This window comes from Malaclemys terrapin, chromosome 13 (genome assembly GCF_027887155.1).
Source record: "Malaclemys terrapin pileata isolate rMalTer1 chromosome 13, rMalTer1.hap1, whole genome shotgun sequence".
NCBI lineage: Eukaryota > Metazoa > Chordata > Testudines > Emydidae > Malaclemys > Malaclemys terrapin.
Window position 1 is genome coordinate 43,784,031 of NC_071517.1, and position 14,847 is coordinate 43,798,877.

At 52.1% G+C, this 14,847-nt stretch overlaps 1 protein-coding gene across 2 annotated transcripts; it reads left to right on the forward strand.

Annotated features, from left to right (window-relative positions):
• Window positions 1-635: 635 nt before the first annotated feature.
• On the forward strand, window positions 636-13,006 carry LOC128848456 (killer cell lectin-like receptor subfamily F member 1). 2 transcript variants are annotated; one of them, XM_054048465.1, is made up of 6 exons: window positions 636-731; window positions 3,800-3,898; window positions 5,698-5,790; window positions 7,253-7,407; window positions 9,005-9,117; window positions 12,018-13,006. In XM_054048465.1, exons 1-6 carry the CDS (start codon window positions 647-649, stop codon window positions 12,139-12,141), a joined length of 669 nt encoding a protein of 222 aa, XP_053904440.1. In that variant the 5' UTR covers window positions 636-646; the 3' UTR covers window positions 12,142-13,006. The 2 variants fall into 2 exon arrangements, with proteins under 2 accessions (XP_053904440.1, XP_053904441.1); XM_054048466.1 differs by lacking the exon at window positions 3,800-3,898.
• The last annotated feature ends 1,841 nt before the right edge of the window (window positions 13,007-14,847 follow it).

Consider the following 14,847-nt stretch of genomic DNA (forward strand, 5'->3'; position numbering starts at 1 on the left):
GCTAAAAGTCAACTGGCTGTTAAGCAGACTTATTTTAACTCTCTGTTTAAGTGGTCTCAGTGCCACTAGATGGGACAGAATACCACACACAGAAGGTGTGTGGGTTACACTATTACTTAAAATTTTCAGGGGGGGTTCCTAGTCCTGCTGGCAGGCTAAGGTGCTGTGTAGGGAAGCCTGCAATATGGGTCTCAGCAGTCAGTCTGCAAAGCGCTGACCTTGAACAAGGTAGGGTTGAGTTGTGCCTCTCTGCCTTAGGGAGCAGCCTGTTTTGTCTCTCACTGTTTGGGGGTTCTTATGTGTCATCATTTTAAATTTTAAGCATTAAAGTCCTGCTACGTTGCAGTCTTCCCTCAAGAATATTTTATGTTTTTCATCTAATTTGTCTCTGGATAGGCCATGAACATAATACGCTTTCACCCCAAAAATTCTGGCTCTGCAACATAATCACCCTAGAGCAGAATATGGAGTCGGTGTCTTCATTAGCCTTCAGTAAGGGGAAAAAAAACCCACTGAGCAGCCTCTGCCTGATACCACTTCCTGATGTTGGCTGAGTCACCTGCCTCAGTTCACATATAAAGAAGCAGCTGCCCCTTTCTCAGATCCCCAGCCCCGGGGCGTGCGTTCGCCTCCAGTTGAACCAGCCATGGCTGGGGAAATAGTCTATGCTGATTTAAACATCCGTGGAGATTCGTCCCTCACCAGCCGACCCCAACCTCCTCACCACCTCAGTAAGTGGATTTTACCACCTATGTTCTCACGATGTATTTCTAATGCATGCTGCAGCATGGGGAGTTTTAAGGGAGATTGGACGGCATCTTGCGGCTCCTCAGTGTCATGTGAAGCACTGGCCCATGGGTCTGTATTGGGATCTGTAATCCTTTAACACAACAGAGCACGCTCTGAGAACCCCCTGACTAGTGATGTGGCTCAGAACCCTTCATGGCCGCTTCTGGTCTTACACGCTGATCTGAATAGAGGCGAGTTGTGTGATAGGACCTCTACGGATTCTTGGTTAAAGAAGGGAATTGTACAGGTTTCGCTCTGGGATTTGTGGAACAGATGGGGGCAAATCAAGGAGCAGAGAGAGAGCTGCAATGGGCACGTCTGGGGAAGGATGAGCGGTAATTAGCAGGAAGAATCTGGGAGGACCAGGATCTCGGTGTTTTATTGATTCAGCTCTCGGTTACTCTAGCGGGAGCCTTGAGTGGTCTTGTTGATTCATTCCCCTGTAACATCTTCTCTTAAACTAGATTGCAAAATCTTAGGTGCTCTGCTTTTACTGTGTGCATACAGCGGCGCTCAGTGCAAGGGGGCCCCTGGGAACGACTATAACACAAATACTGAATAATTAACAGAAGTAGAATTAAGGCCAGGTTCTGACCTCAGATCGGTGCAAATCCGGAGTGAGCTCTCAGTGCCGGATTCTGACCTCGGTGACACTTGTGTAAATCTGGAGCGACCCCACTGACATCAATAGATTCAGGGCTGGAGTCTGGTCTTCATTGACCTGGAGCGATCCCCACTGCAGGCAGTGGAGTGAGTCAGGGATGGATTTTGGTCTCAGTGACTCCACTGTAAATGTGGAGTGACTCTCCTCAGTTAACTGCTTTACTCTGTATTTGCCCGAGGGTAGCTGGGATCAGATTCCGTCAGGAAGCCACAGAAGATCTGCTGAGGGTTGGGGGCAAGAGGAGATGAGGGGTAATAAGTCCAGTGGCTCCTGCTGGAGGAGTTCAATTCTGCATAGGATAGAGAGAAATCACTCTCCTGCTCTCTTGTGTGTGACCAACGCTCAAAGTGCATCGTCACATAAACACTGGGTCAACCCCACAAACCTCCTGCAGTGCAGTGCAGTGCATTATGACACAGCTCTGCCTGTAGCAGCTAAACCCCCTGCTGTAAGGGGGGGGGGAATTCCCATCCCCCTCTGGGGTGGCAAAATCGACCCCACCTTATTGCCTTTTCTCCCCACCTGAAGGCTGCAAGGGGGCAAACTGATTTCACACCAGGGCTCTACCAGAGGTGACATTGAATCATCCGCTCCTGTTCAGCCACTGTCCCTCACTTTGGGGGCACATGGCTCTTTAAAGCTCTCATTCTCCCCCTCTCCCCCGCCCCCAGGTGCAGTAGCGTTCACTTTGCACGGCCTTAACTCTGCCCTACGGCCGACGGTGTCATCCTGGCCCCACTGAAGTCAATAGCAGAACTCCCACTGACTTCAGACTTTCATAGAACTGTAGGCCAGGAAGGGGCCGCGAGAGGTCGTCTAGTCCAGCCCCTTGCACTGAGGCAGAACTAAGTATTTTCTAGACCATCCCTGACAGGTGTTTGTCTGACCTGTCCTCAAAAACCTCCAATGATGGAGATTCCACAAGCTCACCTCCCTAGGTTCTTGGTGCTTAACCACCCTGACAGCTAGGAAGTTTTTCCTGATGTCTAACCTGAACCTCCCTTGCTGCAGTTTAAGGCCATTGCTTCTTGTCCTATCCTCAGTGGTTAAAGAGGACAATTTATCACCCTCCTCTTTACAACAACCTTTTATGTACGTGAAATCTGTCATGTCCCCACTTAGTCTTCTCTTCTCCAGACTGAAAAAAAATTGGGCTTGTTTAATCTTTCCTCGTAGGTCATGTTTTCTTTACTCATTTTTGTTGCTCTCCATTGGACCTTTCTCCAAGTTGTCCACATCTTTCCCGAAGCGTGACGCCCCAAACTGGACACGATACTCCTGCTGAGGTCTTATCAGTGCTGAGTAGAGCAGAACCATCACTTCTCGCATCTTGCTTACAATGCTCCAGCTAATACAGCCGAGAGTAACGGTTGCTTTTTTTTTGGTAACAGTATTCACCCAGCGTTCCCATCAGGGCTGACACCAAACTAAACTGACACAATAAACCAGCAACAAATTGAGCTCAGTGACGGCTGGCCATTCATCTCCGTAACCTTTCCCCACAGAGATCTCACTTCACGCCCCAGGCATTGTGATGAGCCTCATGTAGGTCACAGGCTGAGATAGCACAAAGAGGATGAAGACCACAATGAGGCCAACCGGTGCCTGTGTGTTTCTTCCTTTCTTCCACCTGCGACTGGACTGCTACCAGTCCGGGCTGCAAGCTGGGGCCTGCGTCACAAGCTTTAGCACATTCTTGTATATATGATAAGAAAATACACTGGCCTAGTAATGCAGGGAAAAATGTGGGTGGTAGATACTGAGGCATGAATCATAGCAGGAGTACAAACAAATCCATTATTTAGATGGATGGTGAGACCATCCACAGTCATATTAGACAATGAAGGCGTAAGAGGCATAAGCCCGTGTGCTACTAATTCACAGGGAGGACTGCTTGACATTTTTCTGTGGAATCAATTTGCAATGGAAAATTGGGCTTTCGGCTAGACAATTCGTTGTTTGCTAACAGCATTTGCTGTCTGCAGAAAATGTGTGTCGGTTCGTTGGTTAAAAAACCAGAATGGCTGAAAATAAAACTCTTTGCAACTCCCATGTGGCACCAGGGCAGTTTAGTTTCTCCGTGTCCCCAGTCTCTTCGATGGGCTGGGCTCGCCAGCTGGGCTACATCTCCTATGATGCACCAGGGGGCTCCTAAGAATGGTATATTTCTGTCTAACAAACTGGTCTCTGTTATCACAATACGGAGAGACCTGCCCCAATTGGGAGGGTTTTTTAAGACCGACTGAACCAGCAGGCGCTAACTAAGCCCCAGCCCCTTTTATAATTATTATTAGCTCACGTAACCGTAGCAGAGAGTGCTTCGTCAGCATGCCATCACTCTTACAGAATGCCATCTCTTTCCCCGCTGGCATCAGATGGCTCTGAGGGTCAGCTGGGCTGCAAACGTCGTCCTGCTGGGAGCTATGATGGCCCTGAGCATCTGGGGTGAGTAGCTCAAGGCCACCCAGCCATGTGTTTGGGGGTACAGCGAGGTATCCACCATTCTCGTGTCCCTCCACAGTGCCGCTCTACCTCAGGCCCGCATTACCCGAATACCTGAGCACCACGCAATCTTTGGCAAATTAATCCTCTGTGAGGCAGAGCTATTGTCCCCTTCTACAGATGGGGAAACTGAGGCCTATGGAGACAAAATGACTTGACCAAGGTCACATAGGAATCCTGTGGCAGAGCAGGGAAGTCTCCCAGATCCCAGGCTAATCCTCTAACCATGGGGCAGGAACTCGACTTAGGATTTTGTTCCAGTTGCTAAGAAATGACTTGATACTTCACCCAGGCTGGACATGTCACATGAACAAGATAACATTGACGTATGCCACTCAAGTGACCCATTCAGAATAACTTTCCCTTTGCTAATGTGGAATGGATCTGAATGTTTGTAATGAATGATCTAGCCATCTATTAATCCCCACACAGACTGCCTTATCTGTCCCCCCCCACCTTATCTGACTATCTATCCCCCCCACTGCCTTCTCTATCTATCCAATGCCCTAGATGCTGCCTTATCTAACAATCTATCCCCCCCACACCACCTTGTCTATCTGTCCCTCCACCATTATCTATCAATCTATCACCACCCTATCACCCCACACGCTGCCTTACCTTATCTATCCATCCACCCCCCACCACCACCTTACCTATCTATCCATCCTCCCCCCGCACCTTATCTATCTATCCATCCCCATACACAGCCATCAATTTATCCAACCCCACTGCCTTACCTATCTATCCATCCCCATACACAGCCATCTATCTATTCATCCACCCTCCCACACCTCCTTATCTATCCATCCCCCTACACAGCCATCTATCTATCCATCCACCCCTCCACGCCTCCTTATCTATCCATCCCCCTACACAGCCATCTATCTATCCATCCACCCCTCCCACACCTCCTTATCTATCTATCCATCCCCGTACACAGCCATCTATCTACCCCCTATCTGCCCCCTCACTCCCTACCAGTCAATAGACCCTCGCAAATAGTCTATTACAGGGGTCTCAAATACGCAGCCCATGGAGTTATTTCCAGCAGCCCGCCATAGGTACCGACTCCACCGGCAGCCAATCTCCCCTCCGCCCCTGAGCAAGCCGCGTCCCCGCTGCTCCTCCTACCTCCCAGCGCTTCCCACCGCCAAACAGTTGTTTGGTGGTGCTTAGGACTTTCCAGGCGGGAAAGGGGACGAGCAGGGACATGGCGCGCTCAGGGGAGGAGCCGGAGAAGAGGCGGGGTCAGGGCCGGGGCCGGGATTTGGGGAAGGGGTTGGAATAGGGACAGGGAGGGGGCGAAGTTCGGGCAGGGACTTTGGGGAAGGGGTCGGAATGGGGGCGGGGAAGGGGTGGGAAGAGGCAGGGCCTCATGGACTAGACGAGCAGTCTGAAGTATGAAGTTCAGCATGTCTGATTCTTTGCCGTGAGTAGTTGGGAAGAATGTTTGTTAAAAGTGGCAACGTATTTTGTATGAATAATTACTTTAAAAAGTTCCTTCACTGCCGCTATGTTGATAGACTGTTAGTGTAGATCATCATCAGTGTTACTGACCACAGCAGGAATAGTTACAGGTGTTTTTTTATTAAAATCCCTCTTCGCTTGATGCGGCCCTCGGGCCAATATACTAGTCCTCATGTGGCCCGCCTGGTAATTTGCGTTTGAGATCCCTGGTCTGTTACAACCCCGCGTTCTCACCATTCCAACCCTAAGTCATTCACACCGATGCTGCTCTGAAGTTTTTCAGGGCCCCTGCAGTAAAGCAGAGACCGGCACATTGGCATCGCACCTAAGACGGCGTCTGTGCGACTCCCCCCAGAACAGCTCAGCAGGTAAATGCAACTCCCCTCCGCCTGTCCGGTTCCGTCCGTGGAAGAGCTCCCTGCGACCCAAATCACGGGTCCTGCTCGCAGATCTGGGGGTTGGGTCAAGCCGAGAGCAGCCTCGCGTGGTCCCACAACATCAAGGTTTCTGCGGGAGAGCTCCCCTTAATGCTGGTGCGACTGATCTGGGCCATTCTGAGCTCCTTCGCTGCAGACCTGCACACCTGAACCTCGTCTGAAAAATGAGCAGCCCCACCCCGTGCTGCAGCTCAAGCAGATGTTATGGGTCTGGGGAAGGTCTCCAACCTGCCTTGCACAGGAGATCAGGCTACCTGACCACAATCATCTCTAAGGCCAGCAGAACCTCCCACGCAGGCTGCTGGCTTCCCCTTATCTCTGCCTGCGATGGAGGAGGAAAGGGAACTGGTTAGAGAAGCAGGGTAGGTCAGGGTGGGTGTGGTTCCCCTTCCCCAATTCCTGTAGCGGTTGAGATGTCCAGGCAGCTGAGGATGGGGGAGGGAAGGCTGAGAGACTGTTTCCCCTCCCCCAACTCCAGGAGAAGGCCGTTTGGGGGCATTTGACCCACTGTTCTGAGCAGGGTTTACTGAGCGAAGGATTCTGGTGGGGGGAGTTCACACAGCTGGGAGGTGTCGGGGTGGGGCAGGGCCCTGCAGTGGTGGATTACCGCACAGGCCCAGGGGACCCATGCCTAGGGGCTCCAGCCAATTTGGGGGCCACAGAAAAATCTCCCCCACCCCTCCCGCCGTGGCCCTAGGGCTGGAGGAATTGGGGTACAGAGCTTCTCTGGTCACAGCCCCGCAGTGGGGGGGAAGGGGCAAAAGGGAGCAACAGGGGCAGGACAGAATGGGGTGGGGCCACAGGGAACGGGAGGAACAAGTCGGGGCCAGGCATGGAATGGGGGCAGGGGCGTGGAGGAAGGGGTGAGGCTGTGGGTGGAGCTGCAGGCAGAAGGGGCGGGATGAGGGCAGGACAGGGGTGGGACTGCAAACGGAAGGGGTGGGACAGGGCCACAGTTCTGGCGCCAGGGCCTCCCCACTTGCTCTGGCCAAGGGCCCCAGGAGATCTTAATTCGCATCTGGGTCCCTGTCACCCTTTCCCCCCCCCCCCCCAAGATCTGCCGGTGCCCCTCAGTCCCGACCCATAGCCTCCTGCTGTCCCAGCCCTGGGCTCTCCTCACCCCACGGCTCAGCCAGCGCCCTTCACTCCTGACTCACAGCCTCTGCGAGCCCAACCCTGGGGTTCCCCCATCCCACAGCTCCGCTGGTGCCCCTCTATCTGGACCCGCAACCCCCCAGCTCTTCCAATTCTGGCTTTTCTCTCAGCAGATGAAATTCTACGTGAGAGAAAAGTCCCTGGTTACCATATTTAGCCAGGAGGCTTCAAAACCATTTGCACAGTTTCCTGAGGCTTTAGTCTCAGTAAATTTCTCTCTTTCCATTTCCCCTTCCAGGGCCCCCCGGCTGCAGACTCTGTCCCTTGAACTGGCTGCTGCATGGGGACAAGTGCTACTGGCTTTCCAAAGAGAGCAAAACCTGGAACGAGAGTCGCGAGGACTGCTCAGCGAAGAGCTCTCGAATGCTCGTGATCCAGGACCAGCGTGCGATGGTAAAGTCACTAGCAGGGCATGGGAACTTCAGCTGGAGAGATGTCGAGCCTGACCTATCAAAACGCAGTGCTCTTCTAACCCCCACCCCTCCCACTGCTGTAGTGTCTGACCACCTCCCACTCTTTAATCTCAACACCCCGTGAGATGGGGCAGTATCAGCCCTGATAGACAGAAGGGCAATTCCCTTTGTGCCTCGCTTTCCCCATTGTACATCTAGGGAAACTGAGGCACCAAGGGACTTGCCCCCAAATCACTCAGTGAGTCTGTGGGAGAACAGGGAATAGAACCCAGGTGTCCTGAGTCATAGTGAGTGTCCTAACCCCTGGACTGGATAGGCGATCACCTCACTTGAGTCACTCACGTTATGGTCATCGGTTATTCTGGAGTCACGTTGGCAGCTCCATCAGCCCAAGGCCTGGGCTGTAACGTTAGACTCGCTGGTTCCCCCCAGTGGGAGAAGAGTTCTCTGGAGGATGGAAACACCCACAGGAGACCCTAGAATCATTCCATTGCAGAAGATAAGGGCGGAGGAGGGACTGTAAAAACAATCGCCACGGGAAACCAGCGGTGGGCTTAAGATACCGTACGGCGCACTTGAAAACAGTGAAATCCCACTGCCCGTTTTCTGATAATCCTGAGCGTAAACGAAGGCCCACATCCACAAAGGTGCATGCAGAGATGTAAATCCCTTTGTTCATGTACTGTTTACAAAAGTCCCACTCCAAATGTCACAGGGGTGTAGTTGGAAGAGTTTAACAGCTAAAATTCAGTGCCCCAACTGTGTCTATTCACTCATTACAAAATATATCTACATAGCTCCAGAATCTAGGGTCCTGCACGTCACATACTCTGCTTTCTTTTGGGCACAGAACTTCAAAACTTCAGGTTTGACTCTGTATATCGGGGTGGGCAAACTAAGGCCCAAGGGCCGCATTCGGTCTTCCAGCTGTTTTAATCCGGCCCTCGAGCTCCTGCCAGGGAGCAGGGTCGGGGGGCTTGCCTTGCTCCATGTGGCTCCTGGAAGCAGCGTGTCCCCTCTCTGGCTCCTAGGCATAGGGGCAGCCAGGGGGCTCTGCACACTGCCCCCACCCCAAGCGCAGTCCCCGCAGCTCCCATTGGCCAGGAACCAGAGAGCTGCCTGGCCGCGCCTCAGCATAGGAGCCGGAGGAGGGGACATGCCGCTGCTTCTGGGTGCTGCTTGAGGTAAGCGCCGCCCGGAGCCTGAACCCCTGACCCCCTCTCGCGCCCCAACGCCCCTGCCCCAGCCCTGATCCCCCTCCCGTCCTCCGAACCCCTCGGTCCCAGCCCGGAGCATCCTCCTGCACCCCAAACTCCTCATCCTCAACCCCACCCCAGAGCCCGCACCCCCAGCCAGAGTCCCCACACACACCCCAACCCCCAATTTTGTGAGCATTCATGCCCCACCATATAATTTCCATACCTAGATGTGGCCCTCGGGCCAAAAAGTTTGCCCACCCCTGCCCCATATCCATTTATTTCAAATCAACTGAAGGAGCCTAAATTCTTTCAAGGCTCTGGACCATAGTGAATTACGGGCAGTTACATTTATTGGTATGCCTGGCCTACACTTTACAGGAATTCATAAAAACCATCACAGAGGGGAAATACCCAGTTTGGATTGGACTGCACCTGACAACCTCCAAGGGAAACTGGACGTGGGTGGATGGTTCCCTGTTAAATCAAACAGGGTGAGTATTTCCTGTTTTGAATTTAAGTCTGCAATCACCTTGTAACTTGATCATTCTGGCTGATTGTGGGGCCAAATGCAAAGCTCTGCTGGGCTGGCACTCGAAGGTCACTTTCACCCCAGGCTTCACATATTAAGGGCCGTATTTTCAAGGTGAGCCACGAACAGAGTGATCGCAGCATCTCCAGCTATAACCGTGGTCTTACTCCATGCACCCTGCAATGTCATCCAATGACCCTCATCTCATTGTTCACTTGTACTCCCCAGTCTGTCTCCATCTGTTCTTATACTTAGCCCTTCCCCAAAGAGCTTCCAACCTATCTTTTTATTCTGTGTTTGTACAGCTCCTAGCACATCAAGGTCTTGCTCCCAGACTGGAGCTCATAGATATAGGCGCCAACTCCATGGGTGCTCCAGAACTGGGAGCATCCACAGGGAAAAATTGGTGGGTGCTCTGCACCTACCAGCAGCTAGGCTCCCCCACCCCCGGCCCCAGCTCACTTCCGCCTCCGCCCCTGAGTGCCGTCCCCACTTCTCCTCCCAGCGCTTGCCGCTGCGAAACAGCTGTTTCGTGGTGTAACAAGCTGTGGGAGGGAAGAGTGGGAACACAGCTCGCTCAGGGGAAGAAGCGGGACCGGGGCGGGGATTTGGGGAAGGAGTCCAATAGGGGCAGTGAGGGGGCAGAGTTGGGGTGGGGACTTTGGAGAAGGGGTTGGAATGGGGGCGGAGCAGTGCAGGAGGGTGAGTGGCAGGGATGGAGTCAGGGCAGGGCTCGGGAGGGCGCGAGCACCCACTGGCGCCAGGAGAAGTTGGCGCCAATGCTCATAGGTGCTCCTGTAATACACCTAGTAACTAACATATAGCGCTCGTACAATGGGATCCTGGCTCCCAGGCACTACAGTGATAGTAAATTCTCCCTCACGCTCCCTGCTTAAAGAGCGAAAAACTCTTGCAATCTACCAAAAAAAAAAAAAAAAAAAAAAAGGACAGAGAAAGTTTGAGGCTCTGTTAAGCGAGGCACAGTTTGGCTGATGGGAGACACTATACAGAAGCCAAGTACACAGTTTATAATTCATCTGGTGGACTCAGGGAGCCGATGACAGCTAGAGGGAACAAAGCTGTGGAGGAGAGATTAACTCTGGGTGTGTGTGTTTCACCTGAGCCCAGCAGAGTGGGGGGTGGGGCGGGGTAAGTAATTCAGTAGCCATGGCCGCCTTCTCCCACCCTCCTGGCAGTTTTGCAGAGATCCCCGTCCACCGAGATTCTAGTCTGATGAGGCTCCTGCGTAACGGTGACAGAGCCTGGTCATTGGCGGGCGGGATCGAACCTGGGATCGCTGAAGCTTAGGGCGTGAGAATCTACTGCAGGGCGAGGCTATGGGCGGACTGCGGGCCAAAGCTAGACCTCCAGGTGCTTTTGAATAGACCGCAAAATCTTTTTATTTACTCATTGTTGTTATTGGGGTGTGAAAAATTTGGACCTTGGCAAAAAATAACTGACTAGCCCCCTGCTCTGCTGCATGAGCTAAAAGCGAGGCTGTAGCAGACCCATTAACCTCTAGGCCACTAGAGGGGGACAGAACACAACCCCCAGCAGGCCTGGGTTACGCTTGCAGCCACCCTTTTCCCCACAGTGTCTCTGCACGTTCCTGCCGTGCATGAAGCAACACTAGGGTTACCATATTTTAATTTTTAAAAAGGAGGACACTCCATGCAGCCCTGGCCCCGCCCCCAGCCCCGCCCCAACTCTGCCCCCTCCCCTGAACGCTCCGCCCCCTGATCCTCCCCCTCCCCTGCTTCCTGCGAATCAAATGTTCGCGGGAAGCCTGAAACAGGGAGGCAGCAGGTAAGCTGGGGCTGGGGCGGGGTGCAGCGCGGCCCAGTCCGGCCCCCCCGGCCGAGCGGCTCCCTCCGGCGGCCGGCCAGCCCAGGCCAAGAGGCTCTGGCCCCAGCGTCTCCCGCTCGGCTCGGGCCCTGGGGCGCTGGCCCCCGCCCAAGTGCCCGCACCAAGTGCGAGCACCGCGCCGGCCCCCAGCCAAGTGCCCGCGCCCCCGGCCGAGCACCGCGACCCCGGCCCTGGCCAAGTGCCTGCGCCGCCGGCCCCAGCCGAGCACCGCAACCCTGGCCAAGTGCGCGCACCGCCGGCCCCGGCTCCGGCCAAGCACCGCGCCGGCCCCCGGCCCTGCACCGCCAGGCCCTCCCTCCCTATTTTCCAGGACATGTCCGGCTTTTTGGGATTTCCCCCCGGACGGGGATTTGAGGCCCCAAAATCCAGACATGTCCGGGAAAATCCGGACGTATGGTACCCTAAGCAACACGACTAATCCCCATCACAGGTGGTTTGTTTCTCTCTCATTCTCCTACCAGCTCCTTTCACGCTCAGTGAGGTATCTGAACCCTGCAGGGGGAAAAAACATCAAGTGCTAATAAACAACAAACAAGTGCTGCTCTAGGAGCTAGGTCAGGGGTGGCCAACCTGTGGCTCTGGAGCTACATACGGCTCTTCAGAAGTTAATATGTGGCTCCTTGTATAGGCACCGACTCACTGCTCAACCCCTGGCTCTGCCACAGGCCCTGCCCCCACTCCATCCCTTCCCACCCCCTCCCCTGAGCCTGCCATGCTCTCACTTCTCCCCCCCCTCCCCGAGCCTCCTGCACACCACGAAACAGCTGATCGGGAGGTGCAGGGGAGGGAGGGGGAGATGCTGATTGGTGGGGCTGCCGGTGGGTGGGAGGCGCTGGGAGAGAGGCAGGGGAGCTGATGGGGGGCTGCTGACGTATTACTGTGGCTCTTTGGCAATGTACATTGGTAAATTTTGGCTGTTTCTCAGGCTCAGGTTGGCCCCCCCGAGCTAGGTGATAGATCTAGACTCCACTGGTGACTTTCTTTGTTTTTCTGCAGGGTCTCACTATCGGCCCCTGACACTGGAAACAGCTGTGGGGTGTGGAAGGAGAATCAGATTCGTGGTGAAATCTGCAGTGGTACCTTTAAATGGATTTGCCAGAGAGAAGCTGTCCTGATATAAATGGCATTAACGGATCCCCTATTTGATTAAGGGACACACAGGACTAAGGTTCAGGCCTCAAAGGTGGAGGGCCGTTGCTGGGCCTGGGAAAACGCCACCCTCCACTCTGTCAGTGCTGGGACGCTTTCGAAATACACAAGAGAAAGAGCGCCCCCCAGGGGCACGTTTAAGCACAGAATGAACTTGTCTGCATGCAAACGCACATAGGAAGGGAACACACACAGAGCTGCACTTCGCAGGCCACGGCTGTAAGAGGACAGAGCTTCACGAACACAGCCTCAGAGTATTGATTAATACTTTTAATTACAAGTGCAAGTAATCAGAGTTAGATACATTAAATCTATACAATAATCCCTGTATTGAGTTTGTACCACTGATTAGTATATTAGCTCCTCCCCCTTTTAATCTTTGCAGTGGCTGTTTCCCACTGGGATAGTGTGGAGGAGTCACCCAGCTAGTCTCAAATACAATTTGCTTCTGACTCACCTTTCTCCCAGCGCTGGTCTCCGCTCTAACTACACAGCATAAGATTAGGATGCTCTGCAGCAAACCTAGACATTGCAATGTCTACTCTGGCCCATCAGATGGCGCTGGGCCAGGGAAAAAAATAAAAATAAACCAATACATAAAAGGAAAATCAACAACAACACCACAGACTAGAACTAGCTGGAAAAGCAGCATTTTGTCCTGCAAAAGTTTCAACAGGAAAAAAAAATCCCAAACATTTTTAAACATTCTAATGAAACAATTTAAGGGCAAAACTTCTTTCCCCGCTCACATGTTTTTACTTGTTCCCAATTTCTTCCACTTTGGAGACAGTGAGTGAGAAAGGATTTGTAGGAGGGTCGGGTTTTTTTAAAGAACACTTACCTTGTGTTAAATGAACATTTAAAAGTGAATTACTTTCAGAAATGCTCTTACTGTTTTCCACCTGGCAAAAATTGGAAGGCAGCCAGAAAGTGGAGAGATGAAACAAAAAACCAGCACAATTTCAAAAGATTTACAAAATTCTGAAAACCGCTGGGGTTTCCCCCCTGAAATTATATTGGAAAAAAAACCTTCAGAAAACTAAAATATGAAGTAATTGAAAATGAAATTTCTGGAAAAAAAAAAGTTAATGTTCAACTAAATCCTGTTTTCTGACAAACTTTTCATTAGAAAATTTCCAGTTGTCTCCAAGTTAGAATGAGGGAAGAAACTGATAAAACAAGAGGTTCCTTCTAGCCTTAAACTCTATGATTATGAGCAAATTAAAACAGAAGGAAAAAAATACAAGGTTGTGGTTTTTTTACTGTTAGCTTATAGGACTGACAAAGTCATAGCAAACTTTATAAAACAAAAGAAGTAAACAACAAATAATTAAATAGGTGAACAGTGAACACTCCTTGGCATCACACGATTAATTTTTTGTTAGTTGTGAGACTTTATACATTTCAATTATTTAGATTCAGCCGCCATGGTTTGGACAGATGATTCAGCTAGAAAATACCCAGCCATATCAAACAAGGGGAAAATACGTATCTTGTCCTCCACAAAAGTACTTGTAAACTTAGCTGGCAAGTGAGTCCCAGGGGAATTAAACCCTTAACCAAATTTGCAAATGAACCTTAAAGCATCTAAAGACTCTTAAGTCTTAGAGAGTTTTACACACACATTGATCTTTGTCCTTATCTAAGCTTCTATAGCAAAGTCAGGAAACCAACTCGCTTACCCTGAATCAGATTTTGCGGTTTGTTTTGCTCACTGATTAAAAACTTGATCACGGGGAAAGTCAAGTGCAATTGAAAGGGTTCTACGTACCTCAGCTTCTCTGCCTCGAACTCGCCTTGAAAGATAACTCAGTGAGATTAAAAGGCATCCGCTCTGCCTAGGAGTTTGTAAGCAAATTCTTGTGGGTGGGATGTAATGGTGACAGCAACTCACAATTCCCCATTGCTAGTACAGAGTACACAACCCGATGCCGTCTCACAAAGTAAACCCCTCTCCTGGGCAGCTCCACAGCTTCTTCACAGGGCGCCAGCGCCTCTGTAACTTTTCTGCTAGCACACCTAGCTAGTTATCAACTTCTGGCTTTCACGCATGCTTGGCCTTCCCTTTCCAGTCTCAATAAGCCCAGCAAGGCCTTAACACTCTCAAACATGCAGACATTTCGATTTCCATTTGAACCTGCGCCTCATTTCTGGCCATCCTTAATTACCTTCTTGGCTCCACAACGGAGACTCTCCGTCAAAGATGCAGCTACCACATTTTGATCTGGGAGACAACACAACACAGTCCATGCAGGAGGCATCGCTAGAAGCCTCAACAAAGGGCCCATTGGGGAGTTCGGATCCCAGTCCCATTTAGCCTTAACTCACAACTTTGTTGCTCAGGGTTGGGAGACAGCATGAGCGAACACAGCCTGGTTCTGCAACAGTTGAAGAAAACCCACAGCCTGGCTGCTTGTCTCTTGCCGCAGCTTCCTTCCTTCGGGAGGATGTTGTGTGAGGCTGCCTCTGTGGATTTTCTTAGCCTATTGCTGTTTAAGATTGTCTGAATCATAGGTGCCGACTTCCCCTCTGCCCGGTGGGTGCTCGACCCTCCCTGTCCCCGCCCCTGCCCCGCCCTCGCCCCACCCCCATTCCACTCCTCCCCCAAAGTTCCCGCCCCTGCCTCTTCGCCTCCTCCCCTGAGTGCGCCGCGTCCCCGCTCCTCCCCCTCCCTCCC